Raw genomic sequence first — 25,304 nt, forward strand, 5'->3', positions numbered from 1 at the left:
AGATAGCATAGAGTGTAAGCAAAGATGGAAAATATAGGTAGGAATTTAGGTGTCTATGCTGCATTTATAAAATAGGCTTCAAATGGGCACCTTTTTCAATTAAGTGGCCTCTTAAATTACCCCAAGATGTTTAAAGAAAGTAGTAATTTGTTTGAAAGCTGTTTTCCTTGTTTAAATTTGAATGGAGGGGTCCTTTTACTAAATGCTGTTAAACCCTTAACACCTACATAACATGTGCAAACAGGCCATCGCAGAAATCCTTTAAAGCATTTCAGTGGTATTTTGCTGTATTTCATGTGCTAACCCGTGTGTTACTGATTTGTTTTTCTACTTTCTTTGGACCCTGTTCACTAAGGTGCACTAGCATTTTTAGCGCTAAAAATTAGAGCACGCTGTGTAGCTGCCCATAGGAATATTGTGGACGCCTACACAGTTAGCGCACGCTAAAATGCTAACATGCCTCTAGCGCGGCTTAGTAAACAGGGCCCTTTATTTCAATTTTAAACATTAATCCCCAGTAAAACATACATGTACAGAAAATCAGCCACCACAAGAAATTATTACAAGAAATTTAAATTATTAATGCAATCTTAAATGGTACCTAATCCAGTCCTCATATTGAGAGAAGCAAGAGATAACTGAATAACAGGCAAAGAAGTGTTTTAGATAGTCACTAATCACTATAACTAAGGGGCCTTTACTAAGCCGTGCGTCAATTTTGAGTTACCGCCCGGCTACCGCATGGCCCTTGCAGTAATTTCATTTTTGATGCGCGTCTGCCACATGCGCCGGAAAATAATCGTGCATTTTACACACACAGACCATTACTGCCCGGTTACCGTGTGAGACCTTACCGCTAGGTCAATGGCTGGTGGTAAGGTCTCAGACCCAAAATGGACGCATGGCAATTTTCATTTTGCTGGACGTCCATTTTTGGAAAAAAAATTTTAAGCAGGCATTTTTCACAGGTACGCTGAAAAATGATTCTGTGCAAACTCAAAACACACATCTACACTACCACAGACCATTTTTCAGCGCACCTTTGTAAAAGGGCCCCTAAGAGATTAATCCTAAAGGGAGGACCTATCTTTAATTTCAAGCAAGATAGCTAATACGATCACGATTGGGTGTCCTCTAACCTGGTAAAAGAGCCCTGACCAACAACCACAAATTTATTATTCAAGAACATAGTTAATTGAACGGGTTAAAAAATATCATAAGTTTGAAATTGATATTTAACTACACACCTACAAGGAAATTTCAGAAATAACATACCACCCAAAGCTAAAACCCTTGGATGCATTAAAAGAAACTGGTGTCTACGTTTTTATGTAGCCTTAGCAACATCAGGAAATATTTGAATCTTCAAAGTACAAAATGTAGAAACATGGGCCCCCTTTTACAAAGCCGTGCTGGCAGCTGACTGTGCAGTAATGCTGACAAAGCCCATTCACTTTGAAACAGCTGTGTCAGCATTGCCGCGTGGCAGCAGCTAGCGCAGCTCTGTAAAACAGGGCCACAATGTTTAAAGTATAATTTAAAGCCAATCTCTATCATAATCCAATGTCATCAAGAGAGTGACACCTTCCTTACAGGATTCTAAAAAAGCTGTTAGGTCCAAGCTATCCTGAGATATAGGGGACAGAACATCTGATCCGTCACCATGCTTTTTCCTTTTAAACGACAGTAAATAAAAAACTCAGGGGCCCTTTTACTAAGGCGCGCAAGCATCTATGTGTGCCCAACGCGCGCCAAAATGGAGTTACCGCCAGACTACCATGTGGCTCTTGTGGTAATTTCATTTTTGGCATGCGTCCAATATGCGCATCTGAAAAATATTTGTTATTTTCGGGCACACGTAATGGACGCACCAAATGGCCTGGTTACAGCATGAGTCTTTACTACCAGGTCAATGGCTGGCAGTAAGGTCTAAGACCCAAAATGGACGCGCAATTTTCATTTTGCCGCATGTCCATTTTGGACAAAAAAAGAGGCCTTTTTAACAGGCTCGCTAAAAAATGGATCGGTGCGGGCCCAAAACCCGCACCTACACAACGCAAGCCATTTTTCAGCGCGCCTTTGTAAAAGGATTCATCGGTAAACCAGAGGCAGAAACTTTGAGTGGACCTTCAAAACTTCCAGCATATATTGCTTGAACATTTCATCAGAAGATATTCCAGGAATTCTAGGGTAACTAATCAAATAAAGATTTAAAGATTTCTTCTTCGTACCATGGGGCTCATTCTCAAAGCAATTAGACTTACAAAGTTCCATAGGTTACTATCAAGCTCATTTTCAAAAGACAAAAACGTCCAAAGAGGGGCATTTTCGAAAGGGATGTCCATGTTTCGATTTGGACGTCCTCGCAAGATGTCCCGATCCAGGGGTGGGAAAACCCGTATTTTTGAAACAAGATGGACGTCCATCTTTCGTTTCGATAATACGGTCAGGGACGTCCAAATCCTGAAATTTGGTCGTCCTTAGACATGGACGTTTCTGATTTTCAGTAATTTTTGAAACCAAGGACAGCCATCTCAGAAATGGCCAAATGCAAGCCATTTGGTCATGGGAGGAGCCAGCATTTGTACTGCACTGGTCCCCCTGACATGCCAGGATACCAACCTGACACCCTAGGGGGCACTACAGTGGACTTCATAAATTGCTCCCAGGTACATAGCTCCCTTACCGTGTGTGCTGAGCCCCCCAAAACCCACAAAACATGAATAGCATTTTCCAACACAAAAGATGGACGTCTATCTTTTTCGAAAATGACCTTCTTTTTCCTGTTCAGAATTTGGACGTGCAAATTCTGATTTAGACATTCTATCGAAAATGCCCCTCTATGTTACTTTGTTAGTCTATGTGCTTTAAAAATACGTGCCCATATTTCCCAAATTCTCAATTTTAAATTCCAAACTAGCAGAGCTTTTGACAACGAAACAAAAAGACTTCTCAAAGATTTGCATGCACAGGAAGATGATCAGAACTCCAACGGTAAAGCCAACAATGCAGAAACCATACTGCCGGAACAACACAGAAAACTAGGTCGCCAATGATTAAAGGAAACGATCATTGGATGTATTCTCTTTGTATTGACATTTGAAAAAAAAAAATAATAATAAATAAATAAATGTGCACCTGCACTAACTCTCTGCAAGTCCAGCACGCTAATGACAATGTCAGCGCATGACCTGCACTAAATTATATTTTTTAAACCCCCATAAGTGCTGCATTAAATCTGGGCTTAGCAGGTGGTAAAATCCTGTGTTACCATGCATTAAGTCCAGATTCCAGCAGTTTAGAAAAAGGGCCTATTAGCTGGGTAATGCTTGCTTGCATTTCAAAGAGCAAACTATAGCATCACAGTTCATTTAAATCAACTGGATTTATTACAGAAAAAAATAAGTTTAGAATTTGTATTTAATTGTAAGCTTCTTAGAATTAACAGATGAGCAGAATATAAATGATATGAAATCAATATGAAAAAAAAATGAGCATTTGCCAACCCTGAAATTCACTTGTCCCTTCCCTGCCCCCATACATACATTTCTGGGAAAAAGTCACAGAAGCTGAAAACTAAAGAGAGCAGGGTTAAGTGCAAGAAAGTGAGAATACACCTGGGAGGGTCTAATAATAAAGCAAGAAAAAGCTGAGTGGAAAATTGTAGAACAGATGTGAGAAAGTAAAAAAAAAAAAAAAAAAAATCAGAGCGTCAGCGTCTTCAATAAAAGAAAGACACAAATACCGAAAAGAGGAAATAAAGACATGCAGAGAACAGAAGTAAGCATGAGCATGAGGACTGAAATCTGAATCCATGGAATGAGTCTAATGAGAAGACAAAGAATCATTGTCTCTGCTCCACTACTCCCTCTGCCACTGATGGCGAACCTAGGGCACGCAGAGCCCTCTCTGTTGGCACGCGCGCTGTCGCCTCAGCCAGTTCCAGCCCCCCCCCCCGCCCCGCCCTCCGAGCACCAGGGCCCACCTACGAATAAAAGTCATATCTGGTCAGGGTTAAGGCGGCGTCAGCAGCAGTAGTGAAAAGTGTGCTGACTCGGCGCACCTTCAGCCTTCCCTTCTTTCTCTCTGGTACCGCCCTCATTTCTTGTTTCCGCAAGGGCGGGACCACAGAGCTTGAGAGACAGAAGGGAAGGCTGACGGTGCGCCGAGTCAGTACGCTTTTCACTGCTGCTGCTGCCGACGCCGCCTTAACCCCGACCAGGTATGATTTAAATTTCGGAGGGGGGCCCTGGTACTCGGATGGAGGGAGGGCGGGCTGCTCTGGAAAAGCTTTTGTCTTTGACGCCATTGGTTTTCCTTGTCAGACCAGCCTCCATGTAGGGTTGCTGGTGTGTTTTCACTATGACAGCACTGCAGGATTAAATAAAACACTGTTCCGTTTGTGAGCCACAAAGATTGGCTACCACAGTAGTAGGAAAATGCTGATAGGAGAGAGTCATTGAATGAGCAGCATTCTGGTTCCTCCCACGACAACCCTGGAACTGGGAGGGAGGGAAAGGGGAGGGAAGATCCTGGCCCTGGAACTGGGAGGGAGAGGGGACCCTGTGGAACACAGAGGGAGAGGGGATCCTGTTGAACTGGGAGGGAGGGGGACCCTGGAACTCGGGGGGAGGTGGAGGGGGGATGAGGGGGAAGAGGGAGGGGGGACGAGGGGGAAAGGGAGGGGGAATGGCACTTTGCGATAAATAATTAGATTTTGGGTTGCTGTTTGGGCACTCGGTCTCTGAAAGGTTCGCCATCACTGCTCTAAGCTGAGCGGGGGTCCTCCAACTGTATTGCTGCCAGTGGGGAGCAGTGCTTCAATATTGTGTTTGAATTGCTTAATTATCCAACAGACTTTTTCAATTCACTCGATCTACCAGGGATGCCACCGCACGTACTCCAATTGAAAATCGGCGTGCCAACTATCATGTTGCAAAATATCAACCAGCCAAAGCTTTGCAACCGCATGCAGCTTGCAGTAAAAAAATTAATGAGCAATGTCGTACAAGCAACAATCTTGACAGGACCTTTCAAAGGTGAACATGTCCTCATTCCTCGCATTCCTATGATTTCAACAGATATGCCATTTCAATTTAACAGATTGCAATTCCCAATTCCATTGGCGTTTGCAATCACCATCAACAAAGCTCAGGGCCAATCTTTACAATTCACCCGTTTACATATACACACGGATTGCTTCTCACATGGACACTTATATGTTGCATGTTCTACAGTCGGCAAACCAGACAATCTCTATCTCTGCACACACAATGGAACAACAAAAAATATTGTATACCCACAAGCATTGTGAAATTAAACATATTAGAAATGTTCGCTTCCTCTTTTCTTTCTTTTCCATTTAACCAGACTGAGCCACAGCAACGCGTGGCCGTGTAGAGCTAGTTAAAGAATAGCCGAGATTGGGTGGCAGAGCCGGTGGCGGGAGGCGGGGATGATGCTGGGCAGACTTATATGGTCTGTGCCAGAACCGGTGGTGGGAGGCGGGGCTGGTGGTTGGGAGGCGGGGATAGTGCTGGGCAGACTTATACAGTCTGTGCCCTGAAAAGGACAGGTACAAATCAAGGTAAGGTATACACAAAAAGTAGCACATATGAATTTATCTTGTTGGGCAGACTGGATGGATCGTGCAGGTCTTTTTCTGCCATCATCTACTATGTTACTATGTAAAAATAAGAAATTCAAACTACAAACTGAAAAATTACAAATTAAAGAATCTAAAATAGCATGCAAAATAGCTATAAACAGTCTTACAGTTTTACATAAGTACATAAGTATTGCCATACTGGGACAGACCGAAGGCTGATCTTAGCAATTGTGGGGCCCTGTGCAGACCAGTTCTGTGGGCCCCCTTGTCCTACCCTAGCCCTGCCCCCAAAATAAAGACAAATCAAGCAATACTTGTACAGAAAAACTAATTCAAATATGCATAATGCTATCATAAGTACATAAACATCGCCATGCTGGGACAGACCAAGGGTCCATCGAGCCCAGCACCCTATCACTGACAGCGGCCAAAAGAACAAGCAATTTGTCCTGCCCATCCTAGAAATACTGTATTATTCCCTCGTCCATTCAATAACATTCCATGGCTTTTTCCTCCAAGAAGCCGTCCAACCCTTTTTTGAAGTCCACTAAGTTAATCGCCTTAACCACCTTTTCCGGCAGCGAATTCCAGAGTTTAACTACGCGTTGAGTGAAGAAACATTTCCTCTGATTCGTTTTAAATTTACCACACTGCAGCTTCATCGCATGCCCCCTTGTCCTAGTATTTTTGGAAAGCGTAAACAGACGCTCCACATCGACCCATTCCATTCCACTCATTATCTTATAGACCTCTATCATATCTCCCCTCAGCTGCCTTTTCTCCAAGCTGAAGAGCCCCTGCCTCTTCAGCCTATCCTGATAGGGAAGCCGTCCCATCCCCTGTATCATCTTTGTCGCCCTTCTCTGCACCTTTTCCAATTCCACTATGTCTTTTTTGAGGTGCGGCGACCAGAATTGAACACAATACTCGAGGTGCGATCACACCATGGAGCGATACAATGGCAGAATAATATCCTTATTTTTGTTTTCAATCCCTTTCCTAATGATACCCAACATTCCACTTGCTTTCCTAGCCGCAGCAGCACATTGAGCAGATGTTTTCAACGTATCATCGACGACGACACCTAGATCCCTTGCATAGGAAACCTTTGGGTTTAAAAAGCAAAACCATGTGCATGTAAGAACTGGACAAATGAATTAAAACAAATCCCTTTAATATTTTATTTATTTATTTATTGCATTTGTATCCCACATTTTCCCACCTCTTTGCAGGCTCAATGTGGCTAACCTCTACACCTCTACCCAGGAAATCTAGACTGCCCAACTTGACATTTCGTTCTTTAGATTGTAAGCTCATTTGAGCAGGGACCGTCCTTCTTTGTTTATTTTGTACAGCGCTGCGTAACCCTAGTAGCGCTCTAGAAATGTTAAGTAGTAGTAGTAGTACTTGGTAGCAATAATGAAACAGTGATTGAATATTCACATAGCAAGCAGACTGAGACAACAGATTTATTTTCCACTGAACATAATTACTTTGTATGAACTTGGCTGCTAATAATGTGGATGCAGCAGCTTGAGTGCACAGGGATCCAGCTGCACGAGAAGGGGAAACAGATATTACCTTGATTTGTTTTACAGTATCCTCCCCTTCCCTCACTCTCATCCACCTACCTACCTATTGCAGATGTCGTCCCTGCTCCCCAGAGCCACAGGGTGCCCTCCCGGCACATACCTGAAGCCACCCTGGTGGTCTAGTGGAGTCTTCGGGGCAGAAAAGATTCCCAGTCTTTCCTGCCCACTGCTGGCGCTGACCCTCTTGCTGCTGCATCTTCTTTAAAATGGCTGCCAAGACTTCAAACGGCAGCCTCGCAAGACTTCAGCCATTTTTAAAGAGCAATGCAGAAGCAAGAGGGTCAGCACTGGCAGGAAAGACTGGGGATCTTTCCTACCACAAAGACTCCACTAGACCACTAGGGTGTCTTCAGGAAGATGCTGAGAGGGCGGGCACCCTGCGGCTTGAGGGAGGAGAGGCAAAAGCAGTCAGATCGCAGCAATAGCAGTGAGTGATAGGGAGTGCCGTGGGGCCCCTGGAAGCGCGAGGCCCTGTGCAACTGCCTCTATCGCCCCTGCCTAAGACCAACCCTGCCAAAGGTCCATCAAGCCAGGTATCCTATTTCCAACAGTGGACAATCCAGGTCACAAGTACAATACATTTTATGCTACTTATCCTAGAAATAAGCAGTGGATTTTCCCCAAGTCCATTCTAATAATGGTCTATGGACTTCTCCCTTAGGAAGTCACCCAAACCTTTTTTAAACCCCCCTAAGCTAGCTGCTTTTACTAAATTCTCTGGTGATGAATTCCAGAGCTTAATTACATGATAAGTGAAGAAAATTTTCTCTGATTCATTTTAAATTTACTACTTTGTAGCTTCATTTGTGCCCCCTAGTCCTAGTATTTTTGGAAAACGTAGCAAGCGATTCACGTCTACCCATTCCACTCCACTCATTATTTTATAGACCTCTATCATATCTCCCCCTCAGCCGTCATTTCTCCAAGCTGAAGAACCCTAGCCGCTTTAGCCTTTGTCAAACACCTTTTCAAAATCCAGATACACAATATCTACCGACTCACTTTTATCCACATTTGTTCACCCCTTCAAAGAAATGTAATAGATTGGCGAGGCAAGATTTACCTCCAATAAATCCATGTTGGCTTTGTTTCATTAATCCATGCTTTTCAATATGCTCTGTAATGTTGTTCTTTATAATAGTCTCTACCATTTTGCCCGGCACCGACGTCAGGCTCACCGGTCTATAATTTCCCTGATCTCTTCTGGAACATTTTTAAAAATTAGCAATACACTGGCCACCCTCCAATCTTCCGGAACCATGCTTGATTTTAAAGATAAATTATATATTACTAACAATAGTTCCACAAGTTCATTTTTCAATTCTATCAGTACTCGAGGATGAATACCATCCGGTCAAGGCGATTTGTACTCTTCAATTTGACAAATTGCACCATTACATCCTCCTGGTCTATAGAGATTTCATTCAGTCTCTCTGACTTGTCAGCTTTGAATACCATTTCTGGCACTGGTATCTCTCCCAAATCTTCCTTGGTAAAGACTGAAGCAAAGAATTAATTTAATCTCTCTGCTATGGCTTGGTCTTCCCTGAGTGCCCCTTTTACCCCCTCGGTCATCTAGCTGTCCAACTGATTCTTTTGCCAGCTTCTTGCTTTTAATATACCTAAAAAATGTTTATTGTGTGTTTTTGCCTCAACGCAATCTTTTTTCAAAGTCCCTCTTTGCCTTCCTTATCAGCACTTTGCACTTGACTTGACATTCCTTATGCTGTTTCTTATTATTTTCAGTCAGTTCCTTCTTCCATTTTCTGAAGGATTTTCTTTTACCTCTAATACCTTCCTTCACCTCACTTTTTAACCATGCCAGCTGAAGTCTGGTCTTCCTTCCTCCTTTTTTAATACATGGAATACATTTGACCTAGACTTTTAGGATGGTATTTTTGAACAGCATCCATGCCTGGTGTAAATTTTTGAGCTTCACAGCTGCTCCTCTTTTTTTTCCACCGTTCTTCTCATTTTATCGTAGTCTCCTTTTTGAAAGTTAAATGCCAATGTATTAGATTTCCTATGTATATTTACTCCAAAGCCGATATCAAATCTGATCATATTATGATCACTGTTATCAAGTGGCCCCAGCACCATTACCTTCTGCACCAGATCATGTGCTCCACTAAGGACTAGGTCTAGAATTTTTCCTTCACTTGTTGGCTCCTGTACCAGCTGCTCCATAAAGTCCTTGATTTTGTCGAGGAATTTTATCTCCCTAGCATGCCATGATATTACATTTACCCAGTCAATATAGGGGTAATTGAAATCACCCATTATTATTGTGTTGCCCAGTTTGTTAGCCTCCCTAATTTCTGATAACATTTCTACATCCTGGCCAGGTGGACGATAGTACACTCCTATCAGTATCATTTTCCCCTTTATACATGGAATTTCAATCCATAGGGATTCCAAGATGTGTTTTGTTTCCTGCAGAATTTTCAATCTATTTGATTCAAGGCCCCCCTTAACATACAAAGCTATCCCTCCACCAATTCAACCCACACTATCACTACAATATAATTTGTACCCTGGTATGAGTGTCTTACTGATTATCTTCCTTCCACTAGGTCTCAGAGATGCTTATTATATCTAATTTTTCATTTAGTGCAATATATTCTAACTCTCCCATCTTATTTCTTAGGCCTACTTCAGGAATGCAGCCCTAAAAATAATATAACAGAAAAGTAAAGACTGGCCAGATTTAAAAAAAAAGTGCACTGTGTTACCTTATCTGTATAGACGAAGAACAGGATCACCACGATGAGCTCCAACACAAATATAATTAATAGCAGGATAAAAAACTGGCAAAAGAAAAGAAAGAAAAATTAGAGTCATCAAAACCTTCTAAAGTTGCATGATGAAAGTACATATACACATACAAGTGTTTTGTGTTTTATCGCCTATTCTTTTTATTCTACTTTTCTGTTTACAAACTTTACTTTGTTAATAATTTTGTTTATTGCTAGTCATTAGTGATAAGGTGAATACTATACCTATATCTATCTATCTATAGAGAAAGAGAGAGAGAAAGTGAGAGAGATAGTACTCACAACCATATATATCAGGTGAGTTGTAGACACAGCAGGAAACAAGGAAGTCAAAATTACAATGGACGAAGAACAGCAAAAAAGCACAATGGGCCCCCAAGGACTCATATAGATGAACATCATGTTTTTGGAGGACCTGACACAGGCCATGTTTCAGCAATATGCCTGCATCAGGGGTCAGCTTGGTAAGTGTTCCAACACAAGGAAATTGTTCTACTTAATCAGCTAGAGATGGGTTAGTCCAACATATACACAGCGTTGCATCCAAAAACTTAAATTCAACAGAACAAGTAAAAGTACTTGGTGCTGCTTGTGTAGCATTTTTTGGACTGTGAATGAGTGGTCTTAAGTCTGCAGCACCACAAACACTTAGTTGTTCTGTTGTTCACACATGTTGAATCCTAGCACATCTCTGACTGCATAGAACAATTTTCTTGTGTTGGAACACTTACCAAGCTGACCCCTGACGCAGGCATTTTGCCAAAATGTGGCCCATACACACACACACAAGCTCTTGGCTTCATCTTCAAACATGGGCCCTCTCCCCCATGAATCCTGTATACATGAAATTTTTCCCCAGTAATGCTGTCACTCAATCTGTGCCATGATTCTGGTATGCACATCTTTCAAACCTGCATTATTATTTTATTCAATGCCTTTCCAAAGTAGACCAAGGCTTTTTTAAATAGAAAAGCAGGAGATGATGACACATTCTATTCAGGGTATTTATATCCCACTAATATCCATAGAGTGTATAAGTGGGTTACATAAATTCAAAACATATACTGGAAAGTTAGAAAGGCTTACAAAATTAATCATTCAAATGTTTACTAAAAAGAAAAGTTTTCAGTCCCTTACGAAATTTTAGATAACTAAAGATCACATGAACTTGTGTAGGTATAGAATTCCACAATTTTCTAGCCTGAGAAGAAAAAGATCCCTCATGAATTCTCTTATAATGAACTTTCCTAACAGATGGAAACCCTAATAACAGAGCAGAATAGAAACAAGAATTTTCTCGAAGCGCTGGATAAGCTATCAAATGTGGAAGGAAAGAAGAGCAATTCCCCTGTAGTATACTAAATACAACACAGGCAATCTTAAAAACTATCCAAGCAGAAACTGGTAGCCAATGTAGTCTTCTAAGAAATGGTGTTACATGATTATAACGTGAACAGACTTAGATCACTTTGGCTGCCGTATTTTGCAATAATTGCAAGTTATTAATTTATCTTGACTTTAATCCACCATATACAGCACTACAATAATCCAACTGAGGTAATACAATAGCCTGAACCAGCATGCAAAAATGGTCAGTAAAAAGAACAGATCTAATTGCTCTTAATTGACATAGCTTAAAAAATTACTTGAGCAAGAAGGTATTTATCTGTAAATCCATCGTCAACTATGTGTCCAAAATAATTCCCCAAAACTCAGTAGATTAACTGTTCTCCAGAGGCTATGGTCACATAATATCACAATCCATTAAAACAACCAAACAAGACAATGTGACAAAAATAATATAAAACAGCAATTTATCAAACCAAAACATAGAATACAAATAAAATAGGGCTAGTGAACCAAACATGATCCAGCATAGGCCTAAAGCAAGGAAAGATAATAAAATAACAAATGCAGTCTTACATGAAATCAAATTCAAAATATTTAGAAAAACATTTTTCTATAACAAGAATTAGCTTTGTTTTGTATCATTTCAAGTATTTTATTTTCAGGACGTAGATGTCTTTTTACTATGCTGTGTTAAGCATAGACTGGCCTGCCAGTGCAGTAAAACACTTGTGCTAACTGATTAAGGTGGGTGAGGCAGGCCGCTGGTGTTAAAGGGGTGGAGCAGAGGAATGTCCAGCTGTGACCACTAGCTCAATGGTCAGTGTCGCAATTCAGCCATCATGACTGCAATTGTGTTGCTGCAGCTGTGCTACTGGTAGTCCAGTAGTGCGGCTAACGCCCCAATTTGACAGATAAAGCATACCCACCCATTGATCCAATCCTCCCATCACAGACTCCCAAGCAGACTCCTCCATCACAAATCCCCAAAATACAGACTGCTTGCATCCCCCGCTAAAGACTTACCCAGGGGTTTCCATGGTAGACCCAAGTGGGTCAAGCTGTCCCCCTCTGCTCCCAACCCAGGGCTGTGTCATGTTGAAACTTGCAAAGCGAACAATGGTTAGCAGAAGATCTTTATTCTATAAAAATGACCCGACATGGACCGTATTTCGGCTCAAACGCATGCGTCAGGGGTCTGCAAATACAACACTAAAATCATCAATGGTTGATCAATACTATGTTCAGAGTCTTGAAAAAGACTATCAAAACATCAGATTGATAGAATTCAGATATCAAAGCGCCTCTGTCGCCTAACGTCTGCTCCTGCCTATCATTAAGTAGAAAACTCACAGGCCAGTGATGCAAATCTCACAACACGTGATTATAGCATTGCCAGCTGCATCCAAGTCTACTTTGTCAGCTCTCATGTGACTAGAAGAGATGAAAAAGTAAATGAGGGCTTATACTTGCAAAACGAACTATGGTCTTTTCAGCATCTGCTTTGTTAAGAAAAGAAGTGGTTAACTAGGCAGTGCAATCTTTTAAAACTGCCAAGTAAACATCATCACCAATGCTCAGCAGCAAAGGGACAGATTAAAGAACCTTGGGGGCCATATGTTTGACACCCCTGTTTTAAATCATAATGTGGACTATTTGTAGCATAAACCTCAAACTAATGCTTGTCCTGCTGTAGGTACTCCTTTCTTTAGAGTTTTAGGATCTTTCTTCGGCCATCTCACTCCTACATTCCCCTCCCCTAGAACAGGGCACTTCAGGTTTATTTACAATTACACTTAAATTGCCATCATAACTTAAATCCAATCAGCAGATTTAATAGTGTAAAAAATGAAATTCCTTTGCTGAGAGCAATTTTATTGCCTTAAAGGGCAAACAACCTTTGAACTTACAAACAAGCACAGTAAATATAAAGACTCGAAAAATGAAGGGTGAAAGGGCTAAATGTGCTCCATTTCATCAGAATACAATCAAGCAGCAAGAACGCTTCAGTGCCTTTGACCAACAGCCTCTTCAGTTAAGGCCTGTTTCAAGCTTTGCTGAATGAAATGTACATCAGAGTGGCCCAGATACTAAAACCTGTCTTAATCCAATGCTGGATCACTGCACCTGTCTGCTAGGCTGACCTCCCTGAGTCACACCTATACTATCACCGTCTACTACTGTCAGCTGGGTAATGGAGAAAGTTTATCCTAGTAGCTGCTGCAGCTGTTCACAAGTTTTGTGCCTACAGATCGTTACCTCACACAGGGGCCCTTTTACTAAGCCGCAGCAGAGGAGTGTGGTAGCCGTGTTAGTCCACTCTTAAGGTTATCAATAGAAATCAAACAAAATAAAACATGGAAAAGAAAATAAGATGATACCTTTTTTATTGGACATAACTTAATACATTTCTTGATTAGCTTTCGAAGGTTGCCCTTCTTCGTCAGATCGGAAATAAGCCGCAGCAAAATATGGCCAATGGCAATGAGAGCGCATCGTTTGAATGCATGCCAGGTCAGTTTTTACCGCGGCCTAGAAAAAGGGCCATTTTTAAGGGGACGGAAAATGGACGTGTAGTAAAATAAAAAACAGCACGTGTCCATTTTCAGCCCGAGACCTTACCACCACCCACTAACTTAGCTGTAAGGTCTCACGCACTACCTGGGCGGTAGAGGCATGCAGCGCATGTCCACTGCTGTTTACTGCCAGGTAAACACCATGTGGTAGAAAATAAAAAAATATTTTCTAAAACTTGTTTTCGGAACATGCCAAATTCAGAATTACTGCCTGGGGCATGCAGTAGCTGGGCGGTAACGTCAATTTGGTGCACGCTGGATATGCGTAGGCCCTTAGACACCTTTGTAAAAGGGCCCCATAGAGTTATGAAATAAATGTAGTCTCAGTTTGCTATTTGTCAAGAGGTCAGTACAGGGTCTCTTCTCCTTTTGTTTACTGGAGGTGGGGTAGGGAGGATTATAGTCAAAAACTTCTATTTGGGGTGGCGCATTCATAAATAACATGGGTTTGGGTTCCAAACCATTTATTTCTTTTTCTTGATGTGAAATGCAGATAACTATTTACAAAAGGCAAAGCAGCTGTTTCTGAAGACATAGGGTGGTTGGGGGGGGGTGTTGATGGGCGGTTGTTAGATTTTTTACTTTGTCGAATGTGTGTGTTATTGCTTTTTTTTTTTTATTTGTAAGTTACTCTAAGGTATTGATTGACCTTGAAGAGTTGTCAAGAACAAGGGAAACACATAAACATGCAGTTAATTTGCTCTTCTGGGCTAGAGGCATTTACACAGTCTGGTTAAAGAAATGTGAAGTAAATACTATTCGAATAAATAAGACCTTCCTTTTTTCCCAGAGTTGGTGCAATAGTAGCAGGCACCCTAGGCAAACCTTCAGCCTTATATCCACCTCTTCTCCCCCCCCCCCCCCCCCCCCCAACTGACTGTCAGGCCCCTAGCCTGCACCCCTCACACTCCAGGATTTTCATAAACAACAATCATGTTCATCACACAAAATCCTACAAAAATGCAGTTTAAATTATGTGCTGATGGTTCTGTTTTTGTGGTTGTCAGGACATGTTGCTTGCTTTGACAGCAGGTGCTATTTACTGTACCCAAGAAACTGCTGTACTAGGCAACAGCATAATCTTGCCTATTGATAGAACTGGCCCTGTCTCTTCCAATGTTCACTACCCCAGCTAGTGATTTCTAACAGGATACATCCTTGTCCCACTAATAAAGCATTCTGTGGGAGGGGGACTGCACTCTGCCTCCAAATGAGTATAAAATTCGGCTGCTATAGGATATGCCTTCCCTCCTATTGCTTACTTACAATTCCAGTGCTAGTTTAGTCTAGGTGCTTGTTTCACTCTGACAGGCCAAAGTTGCAGTATCTGAGCCCTTCACATATGCTAGTGGATAGATAAAACACAATTTTCTTCTCCTTCACAGGCCTGAGATTATCTCAGTACTCTATTGGAGTAAGACTTCTCACTCGTCTTCTGCTAGGGAGAGAATCCTCTGCTCCTTTGCTTCTCTGGGGAGAATTCCAGGCTCCTCCCTATCTATGAAAGAGTTGCTCAGTCTTACTCTTGTCCAGTAGCGTAGCAAGACTATCAATTTTGGTTGGGCCTGGACCCAAAGCCCCACCCCCTCATTTCAAAATCTGCATTCTGGTCCACAAAATTATCTATGGCGAAGCCCCGGGATACATGACAGACTTGATCGACCTACCAACCAGAAACACATCCGAATCAACACAAACATACCTAAATCTGCACTACCCAAGCTGCAAAGGACTCAAATTTGTATTTATTTTTGTTACATTTGTACCCCGCTCTTTCCCACTCATAGCAGGCTCAATTCGGCTTACATATTATATACAGGTTTTTATTTGTACCTGGGGCAATGGAGGGTTAAGTGACTTGCCCAGAGTCACAGGGAGCTGTGGGAATCGAACTCAGTTCCTCAGTTCCCCAGGACCAAAGTCCACCACCCTAACCATTAGGCCACTCCTTACGCATCCAATTTCTCCTATATAGGCACACAACTGTGGAACGCATTACCAAAAAGCCTTGCAAACCACGTACAACCACCTAAACCTCTGTAAAAAAACTAAAAACTAACCTGTTTAAAACAGCATACCCTACCAATCCACTATAAATGCCTGATCTCTGCAACACAACAAAACTAAAGTACATAATGGACATAACACAACTCTTCCGTTGTACGATTCCCTAATGTGGCTGTACCTCATGAACTTTATCTTACCACAATATCACTTTGTATTTGTTTACACCGGAGTCTGCAAAAGCCAGTACTATGTAAGCCACATTAAGCCTACAAATAGGTGGGAAAATGTGGGATACAAATGTAACAAATAAATAAATAAATCCACCCCAAACTTAAAATACAAATATCTTACCCATTGGAGATCCACAAGCCCCACCAGATGAACCATAGAAAGATGAAGGCAGATAAAGATATGGCCTATTCAGACTGTCTAACCATCCCGTCTATTATCCATTCCTCTCCCTTAGAGATCCTGTGTGCTTAAGAACATAAGAATATAAGCATTACCATACTGGAACAGACCAAAGGCCCATCCAAGCCCAGCATCCTGTTTCCAACAGTGACCAATCCAGACCACATGAACCTGGTAAGATCCAAAAACAGCAAAATAGTCCATCTTAATAATGGCTTATGGTCCTTTCATTTAGGACACCATCCAAACCTTTCTTAAACCCTAAGTTAACTGCTTTTACCAAATTCTTTGGCAACGAATTCCAGAGTTTAATTACACGTTGAGTGAAGAAACATTTTCTCCAATTTGTTGCTTCATTGTGTGCCCCTTAGTCCTAGTATTTTTGGAAACAGTAAACAAGTGATTCACATCTACCCATCCCACTCCACTCATTATTTTATAAACTACTATCATACCTCCCCTCAGTCATCTCTTCTCCAAGCTGAAGAGTCCTAGCCGCTTCAGCCTTGCCTCATAGGGAAGTCATCTCATCCCCTTTATTATACCTGTGAGATGGAAGATTTATGTTTGTCTCTAGTGGAGTGCTTGATTCTGTTTGTGTGTTTGATTGCCTTTCCTATCAAAACATTGTAGTTCTTTTTCCTTGTTTTTTATTTTATTGTTAACTGCCTTGCTCTGTTTGTCAGTTAAAAGCGGTATATCAAGTCACAAAATAAATAAATCATTTTTGTCACGCTTTTCTGTACACCTTTTCTAGTTCCACTATATCTTTTTTTTAGATGTGGTGACTAGAATTGCGCATAGTATTCGAGGTGCTGTCGCACTACAGAGCAATATAAAGGTATTACGCTCTCATTTTTGCTTTCCATTCCTTTCCTAATAATTCCTAACATTCAATTTGCTTTCTTAGACACCACTGCACACTGAGCAGAGAGTTTCAAAGTATCATCAATGAGGACACCTAAATCCTTTTCCTGGGAGGTGATTCCTAATATGGAGACTTGCATCATGCAGCTATAGTTTGGGTTCATCTTGCTCACATTAAACACCTGGTTGAGGTCTCTAGCCAAGAGAAAAGGGAGAGGGTCGTGAGACAGAGCATGGTGCACTAGACATTTAAAAAGGCATGTTCAGATATATTTGGCACATAAACCACTAATAGATAAAACTTTATGCCATGCAATTGTACCTGTAGTAGCAGATAGCAGCCACACTGATCTTTGGATAACAGTCAAATCTGTCCTTGTAGATGGTGTGCACTAAAACAGCTACTCCTCCACATATATGTGCAGTCAGTGGATGAATAAAAGACTTCTCTCACCCAGCCTGTTTGAAGTTTAGAGTGCTCTAAGTCTGTCAATTTGGTTTTCTTTCAGGCAGGCTTTATAATGCTTCAGCTGAGTGAGTAACTTAGTGCGCTTAATTGGAGAAGTAACTCCAGAGACATTCCAGGACAAAACACACACCTTATCTGTCACCCATGCAGCCAAGTTGAGTTGGCAATATGTGTATATTCAAAAAACAACAAGGCAAACGATCTGCAAAATCCAATATGGAAAAAGAAGCCAGCAGATCAATATAACATCAGAAAGATTTTATTGAAGATACCGTATGTAAACAAATTGGAAAATTTGTTTACATACGGTATCTTCAATAAAATCTTTCTGATGTTATATTGATCTGCTGGCTTCTTTTTCAATATGTGTATATTGAAAGATCCCCAGGTGCTCAGCCCCACTCTGGGATGCAAGGTAAGTTCCTCCCTGGTCACACATCACCCTTATGAGATACAAAATTATGACATTAAAGACAAAAGCTAACTGGACCCAAGTACTTGGACTAACCTTGCAAAACATCCAACATAACTGTCCTTCCTCCCTCCCCTCCACTCATCCACCCCAAACCCTCTCCTTCGCCCACAGCATGCTGACTTATACTCCCAGGCCCATTGCCAGTAATACACGTGGATCATGCTAAGACACTGCTGGGTAGCCCATACTCTCCCCCCAAATCAACAAATACAGATCCCCTAAAACTGAACAGCATCTTCAAGCTGTGTAATATAAAAAGTTATAATACTAGCAACTGTACCCAGAAAATACATACATTTTTAATGGAGATAGAACTAGTAGGCACAAACAAAATGGCCGCTGACTCCGGGTGCCGTCGCCGATATTCCCCATTGTTTGGATGTATTTCTGCCTGATTTTGTTCAGGGCTGCCTTCACTAGTAACTGCTGAGTTCCTGGTTGCTTTCAGTCTTACTAATCACTCGACCAGCGAGTCTGCGAGGCCGTTGTCACTCCCCGCATGGCGGGCCTTCCCTGAGGTGCCTGCCTTCGTCGCCGTTCACCTTTCACCCTCTTCCTTTCAGCTGATCGCTGCCGGAGTCTCGCTGCCTGAGGGTGGTTTCTAGTGCTGCCTCCTTTCTACTGCTGTTTTCATGTTTCGGCGGAGGAGTCACATCTTGGCGCTGGTCAGCTGTTATTTACTGGCAACCTCCCTCCTATCAGCTGATCGCTGCTGCGGGTTTGGCGCCTGGGGTCTAAGGAGAGTGATCCAGCAGGCCGGTCACTGCTGAGCGGACGCCATGGCGTGCGATGGGGCCGTTGGTACAGTGGAGCTGCCAGCCTATGAGTGCTGGAGAGTACCAGAGTTGCAAGCACGGCTGGCAGAGATCACGGTCCGATACTTGCCTTCTCCATCTTCATTCTCGGTACTGCCGGTTCCACACGTGGTGGATGTTTCCCGCAGGCCGCGGCCATCACCTACACAGCTTGTCTCAGGCATCCATCACTACCTTCACAGCTTTGCTGTCCTGTTTGCCTGCCTTAAGGAGTATCAGCAAGTCAAGAACTGATTTTGGACTTTCCCTTTTCCTTCTTCCTCCTCTTTTTTGCTTTCATTTCCCTGCCCACTTATTTATTTGCTTTAAGATTGTATTTTTTATTCCCTTCCCTTCCTCCTTCTCTTTTCCTTCTACCCACTTAATTCTCATTGTAATTAATCCATTAGTTCATTGTAAGCCGCTTTGAGGCTGCAAAACTGCGGTATAAGGCGGGGTATAAACGACCTAAATAAATAAATAAACAATGCAAGGAAAAATTTCCACATTCAGTCTGGGGACTTGCAGCATTAAGCCAGTCTTGTGCCGCTTGCACAGTGGTAAAAAGGTGCCAACGGCCATTATCAAAAATCTTTAGTTATGCAGAATACAGGAGCATAAATCACATCTTCTTATCAGCCAGCACCGAGCATATAGCTGTGAAAGCTTTGTGACGCCCAGTTAGAAGTGCAGAACAGTGCTGAAAAACACAAATGATGTAATCCTCATACTTTATCCTCTCACGACTCTGTTTGTAGTGTCGGACCACTTCTGACTTCTACATATAAGAGTGAAATTTTAAAATAATGGGCTGAGGTCGCAAGTCCCTATTGTGTTTGTGGCCTAGCCGGTACACACACTCAAGTCAATATGGCCGCGAACCAAGCAGGACTGGCAAGGTCTCTGCAAGCCAATCTTCCAACACTGAAACTAAGTGTGCATCTAGCAGAGTTTCTGGGAAACCAATAAAGCGTAAATTGTTCTGTCTTGACCTATTTTCGAGGTCATCAATTTTTGCTGCCTGATCTTTCACCTGCTCCATCAATGCTGTCAGGTCATATGTGCATGTTATCCTCCAGATCTGAAACTCGAGTTTCAAGAGCTCTTGATGAAAATTCTGTTAATAGATGTTGTACTGATGTAGGCTGAATAGACAGCGATACCAGGCATGGCTCAAAAGCACTCATCAACGCTGAGGTAATATTATAGCTTAGTGAAAAGTTAGGCATTAGGGCCTGTGGCAAGGTGGTGGCCACCATTTTGTCTCTGGAGGCCTTCGCTCGAATATGTTCTTTCCTCTGCACTTTATCGGGTATTGTGTCTGATAGTTTCAGCACAAACTTGTCCATACACCATTTAAAGATGAGAGAAAATGATAAGATTTGAAACAAAGAAGCTGAGCAGAGTAGATCAGAGGGGCTCCGCAGAGCAGCTAAAGGTTAACACGTCCTGTCTGCTCACAGCATCACGTGATCTCTCCACCACTGAAGCATTTAATTCAATTCAATTCAAATCAATTGTTATATACTGCTAATATCCCCTTTTCAGGGTTCAGTGCGGTTTACATTCTGGGTGAGGCTGGAGTAGAAACTGTCTGAGTGTAAACATAGTAGTGATCATTATAGGAAAGTCTTATGGATGATTTGAGGACAACTCTAAAAGTAATGGATTATTATGATACGGACTTAGGAAAGAAAAAGGTTTTTGTCCTCTTCTGGAAGGTAAGGTAGTTATTGTCTGATCTAACGGTCATAGTTAACTAGTTCCATAATGTAATTCCTAGCACCGGGGAATAGTGAGCCAAAGATCTTCTGGTATTGAATTCCTTTATGTGAAGATAGCTTAAGTTGACCTTTCAGTGTGTTGGACTGGACCAGACAGAGTGAAGCAACCCTAGTTAGCAGATCTCTATCATATCTCCCCTCTCTCACCTTTCTTCCAAAGTATACAAATCGAGATCATTAAGTCTGTTGTCATATGCTTTATAACAAAGGCCACTGACCATTTTAGTAGTTACCCTCTAGACCAACTCCATCCTGTTTATATCTTCAAAACGTTGTGGTCTCCAGAACTGTACACAGTACTATAAATGATATCTCACCAGAGGCTTATACAGAGGCATTTTTACCTCATTTTCCATGCTGGCTATTCCTCTCCCTATGCACCCAAGCATTCTTCTTGCTTTTGCGACCACATTTTCTACCTGCTTGGCCACCTTAAGATCATCACATAGGATCACACCCAAGATCTGCTCCGCTTTCGTGCAAAAAAGTTCTTCATCCTTAAACTGTACCTTTCCCTCGAGTTTTTGTAGCCCAAATGCATGTCCTGGCATTTCTTTTCAGCATTAAATCTTAGCTGCCACATTTGGGACCATTCTTCAAGTTTAGCTAAGTCCCTCCTTATATTATTCACACCATTAGGAGTGTCTACCCTATTGCAGATTTTGGTATCATCCGCAAAGAGGAAAACCTTACCAGAGAGCTCCTCTGCAATATCACTTACAAAAATGTTAAAAAGAACCAGACCAAGAACTGAACCTTGTGGCACACCAGTGGAAATAACCATTTATCACTAACCTCTGTTGTGTTCTACTCAACCAGTTCCTAACCCAATAAGTCACTTTATGGCTCATACCAAGGGCACTCAGTTTATTTAAAAGTTGTCTATGCAGATCTGTGTCAAAGGCTTTGCTAAAATCTAAATACACCACATCTAGCACTCTCCCTCGATCCAATTCTCTAGTCACCCAGTTAAAGAAATTAATCAGATTTGTCTGAGAAAACCTAACTCTAATGAAACCATGCAGCTTCCGGTCCTGCAATCCACTGGATTCCAAAACCTCACTATTCTCTATTTTAGAAGTATTTCCATTCATTTACTTACCACAGAGGTCAGATTAACTAGCCTGTAGTTCCCAACCTCCTCCTTACTTCCACTTTTATGAAAGGGGACCGCATTCACCCTTCTCTAGTATTCTGAGATCACTCCTAACTCTAGAGAAGCATTGAAAAGGTCAGACAGCACGGCCGCCAGAACTCTCCTAAGTTCCTTCTGTACCCTCGGGTTTATGCCATTCAACACCACAGCTGTCTACCTTTTGTTTAGCTAGCTCCTCACTAATACAGTCTTCTGAAAATCATTCAGGGCATATTTGTATTTGTCTTCTGCAGTCCTACCCCAGGCACTTCATTATGTGAACAGCTATATTTTTGTCATTTGCATCTTTGCTTTTCTGGTTACTTCACCAGCTTCTCTTAACTTTTCCAGATATTGTTGCCTGTCTTCCTCTTTCTGTGATCTCTTGTAGTTTTTTCCTTACCTTTTCAGCTAGTACATTTGAAAACTAGAGTGGCCTTCTTTTTCACTTACTTTATTTACTTTTCTTACTAAAAGTTTTCTAGCCCCAGAAACATCCTCCCCACTTGTAAGCACTGAGTCCAATATGGCCCCATCATATGTGAGTTCCATTACCAACTACTGGAACAGTTCTCCCTGTAGAAAACCCAGGATTTCCCTAATTCTAGACAACCCCACAAAATGGATACCAGTGGCAGAGCTATGGGGTGCCACGGGGGCCTGGGCCCCCCAAATTGACTCTGGGTCCCTGGTTTGGCTGGCAGAGGTCCACAACCCCCGCCAGCTGGAGCATTTGTCCCACATTTGTCTCACCGCATTGCCTACCCTGCTCTTCTTGGTCATGCCGTGCACGCTCATTTTAGTGAAACTGAGCATGTGCCAAAGTGCCATCATGCGGTGGTGGTGGGGAGGCAGGCCAAAATGTGCCACCCACTTTTGGCTCTGGCCCCCCTCCCCATCAAGATCTGGCTACAACCCTGATGGATACTCCAATCGACATCCGGCACATTAAAATCACATATTAGCAATACTTCCCTTTCATAGGTATATTTTGAATATCTTCAATTAAATCTCTGTCCACTTCTTCCACCTGTGAAGGAGGCCTGTATATCACACCAATGTAAACAGACTTTCCATTCCCTCTTTCCAGATCGATCCACAGTGCCTCTTCCTTACCCCGCAAATCCTGCAATTCTGTTGCCTTAATTGTATTTTTAACATACAATGTCCTTGGAAAATCATCACATTGTCCAAGAAGCAGAAAAGCTCTTGATGACACCATCCAAATTCATCTCCAGAATGTATGCTTCTCTTCCTTTGCCTGCATGTCTATCTGCTTCACCCTCTCTCCCAGGGACATGAGGTGACTTTTGATAGCTTCAGAGATGTACCTAGCAGTATCATTTGGGCCAGTGTGGATAAGCAGAAACAGATAATACTCAGTAGGATTGATGAGTTTTGTAAAGCTCTCTGTAACATCTTGAACCCTGGCACTTGGCAGACAGCACACCTCCCTGTATATCATGGCTGGTCAGCAGATGGATGCTTCTGTACACCTCAGAATGGAATCACTGACTACGAATAACTTTTGTGGCCACTGATCCAGCAATTATGGAAAGATATAAACAGGATGGAGATGGTCCAGAGGGCGGCTACAAAATTGGTAAGCGGTCTCGGTCATAAACATATAGGGACAGGCTTATGCCCCTTCATCATGTATATACTGGAAGAGAGATGGGAGAGAGGGAATATGATAGAGACGTTTAAATTCCTCAATGTGTTAATGTAAAGAGGATGAGCCTTTTTCAAATGAAGGAAAACTTTGGAATGAGAGGGCATAGGATGAAGAGGAAACAGGCTTAGGAGGAATCTAAGAAAATACTCTTTCACGGAAAGGGTGGTGGATGTGTGGAATGGCCTCCCTGTGGCAGTCATGGAGACGAGGACTGTGTCAAAATTTAAGAATGCATGGGACAGACACGTGGGATCCCTTAGGAAGAGGAGGAAGTTAGTGGTTACTGAGGAAGGGCAGACTGGATGGGCCATTTGGCCCTTATCTGCCATCATTTTTCTATATAAAACTTTGAGGATTTTGAGCTTTGGTTCCTCTTGGTCCTGGGATGCGCTCATCTCCTCCACTTCTAGAGCTACATGCTGGTTCTTCAGTTTGAGAGCAGCTAAAGTCATGGTATTGATCCTGCAAGGTCTCGTGACCTGTGTCCATTTGTCCTCTTTCAGCACAGTTTCTTCTTCCCCTTTGCTGGAGATCTTTGATGCCTTATGAAGCATTTCATCAATGTATTTCTCCATCTCATAAATGCTTCTTAACCTTAACACCTTCACTTCTTTTATGAGGGGTTCAAACAGCAGACATCTTGCAAATGGCAGAAATGGAACCGGTCCCTCTCCTTGGATGTTGCTTTCTGTTGGGACAGAAGCAGAAGCTGGGCAACAGCTTTGGTGACACAATGTTTCCTAGCCATATTTCAGTTGCAGAAGATGTTGCACCTGTTGAAGGAAAACAGAAAAACCACCAAAGCTTCTACCTTTTCCTCAGCATTTCTGCAGCTCAAAAGAAGCAGCTAGCTTCTTTTGTGTGAGATCTGACCCTCAGAATTGTGGAGTTTAATTAGGTCACTGCTCCCTTTGAAATGAAGGTAAACAAGAAATCCCAGTGAAGTTTTCTTCCCCTCAGCAGGTCCTTTCTTAGCACCTCTTCAATACAAGACCTCCTTCTCCAGCAGGCAAAACTCCTTCCAGCTCAGCAGACAGTGGCATGTTGGTACCCCACACGTGTGAAAAATGAACATGCACAGTGTGCCAGCAGTGATCCAGGGACACTGCCACCAACTGCTGAGCTTGGTAGGAGTTCAGGCCACCAGAAGATGAGGTCTTGAACTGGAGGGGCTTGGTGATCCCTGCGAGACTCAGCAAGGTTGCACCACTGCTGGGTAAGCCAGAGCTCAAAGTGGGTAGGCACCTGCCCTCCTAGGCCCACCCATTGCTATGCCACTGCTCTTGTCTCTCTTCAGTCTTGAAATGGAACTCCAACTTTCCTATAAAGGACACTGCACTTCCACTCCTGGAAGAACCCACTATCTATATACCTACTAGGGTGGATAGGGTTCTCTTAGCTCCAGATTACAAGTTAAATATGGTTGAACTTCCCTCTCGCAATGCCATATAAGGCACAAGAGACTATCTCGTTACATTTTTCTCCTGCTACAAAAACATCAAATACAAATCCACATTGGCTAAAGATTTTTCTCATCTGGCCATTCCAAGAGTAGTTAAGACTGATCAGTAACTATTTAACCTTCCGTAAATTTTTGAAAACCTTTCTATTCAATAAATTTTTGTCTCAATGCAGTTGTAACCAATACTGACTCTAATATTGTTAGTCTATTGTCAATTTCTCTGTTGATACATCCTACTTATTCTTATCATCTTTCTGTATCCATTATACTATCATTGTACTTTATTTGGTTAATTTGTTAGCCACACTGAACTGGTTTTTAATTCCGG

General features: G+C 42.2%; 1 protein-coding gene across 3 annotated transcripts in view; it reads right to left on the minus strand.

The window, feature by feature from the left end:
- Nucleotides 1–25,304, minus strand: part of TSPAN4 (tetraspanin 4) — a 1,044,908-nt gene that overhangs the window by 176,167 nt on the left and 843,437 nt on the right. For all 3 annotated transcript variants that reach the window (XM_030201255.1, XM_030201256.1, XM_030201253.1), the window contains one exon: nt 9,933–10,007. In XM_030201255.1, the coding sequence (XP_030057115.1) occupies nt 9,933–10,007 (75 nt within the window). The remainder of the gene's footprint in view (nt 1–9,932; nt 10,008–25,304) is intronic.

The sequence above is a fragment of the Microcaecilia unicolor genome, chromosome 4 (assembly GCF_901765095.1).
Source record: "Microcaecilia unicolor chromosome 4, aMicUni1.1, whole genome shotgun sequence".
Taxonomy (NCBI): domain Eukaryota; kingdom Metazoa; phylum Chordata; class Amphibia; order Gymnophiona; family Siphonopidae; genus Microcaecilia; species Microcaecilia unicolor.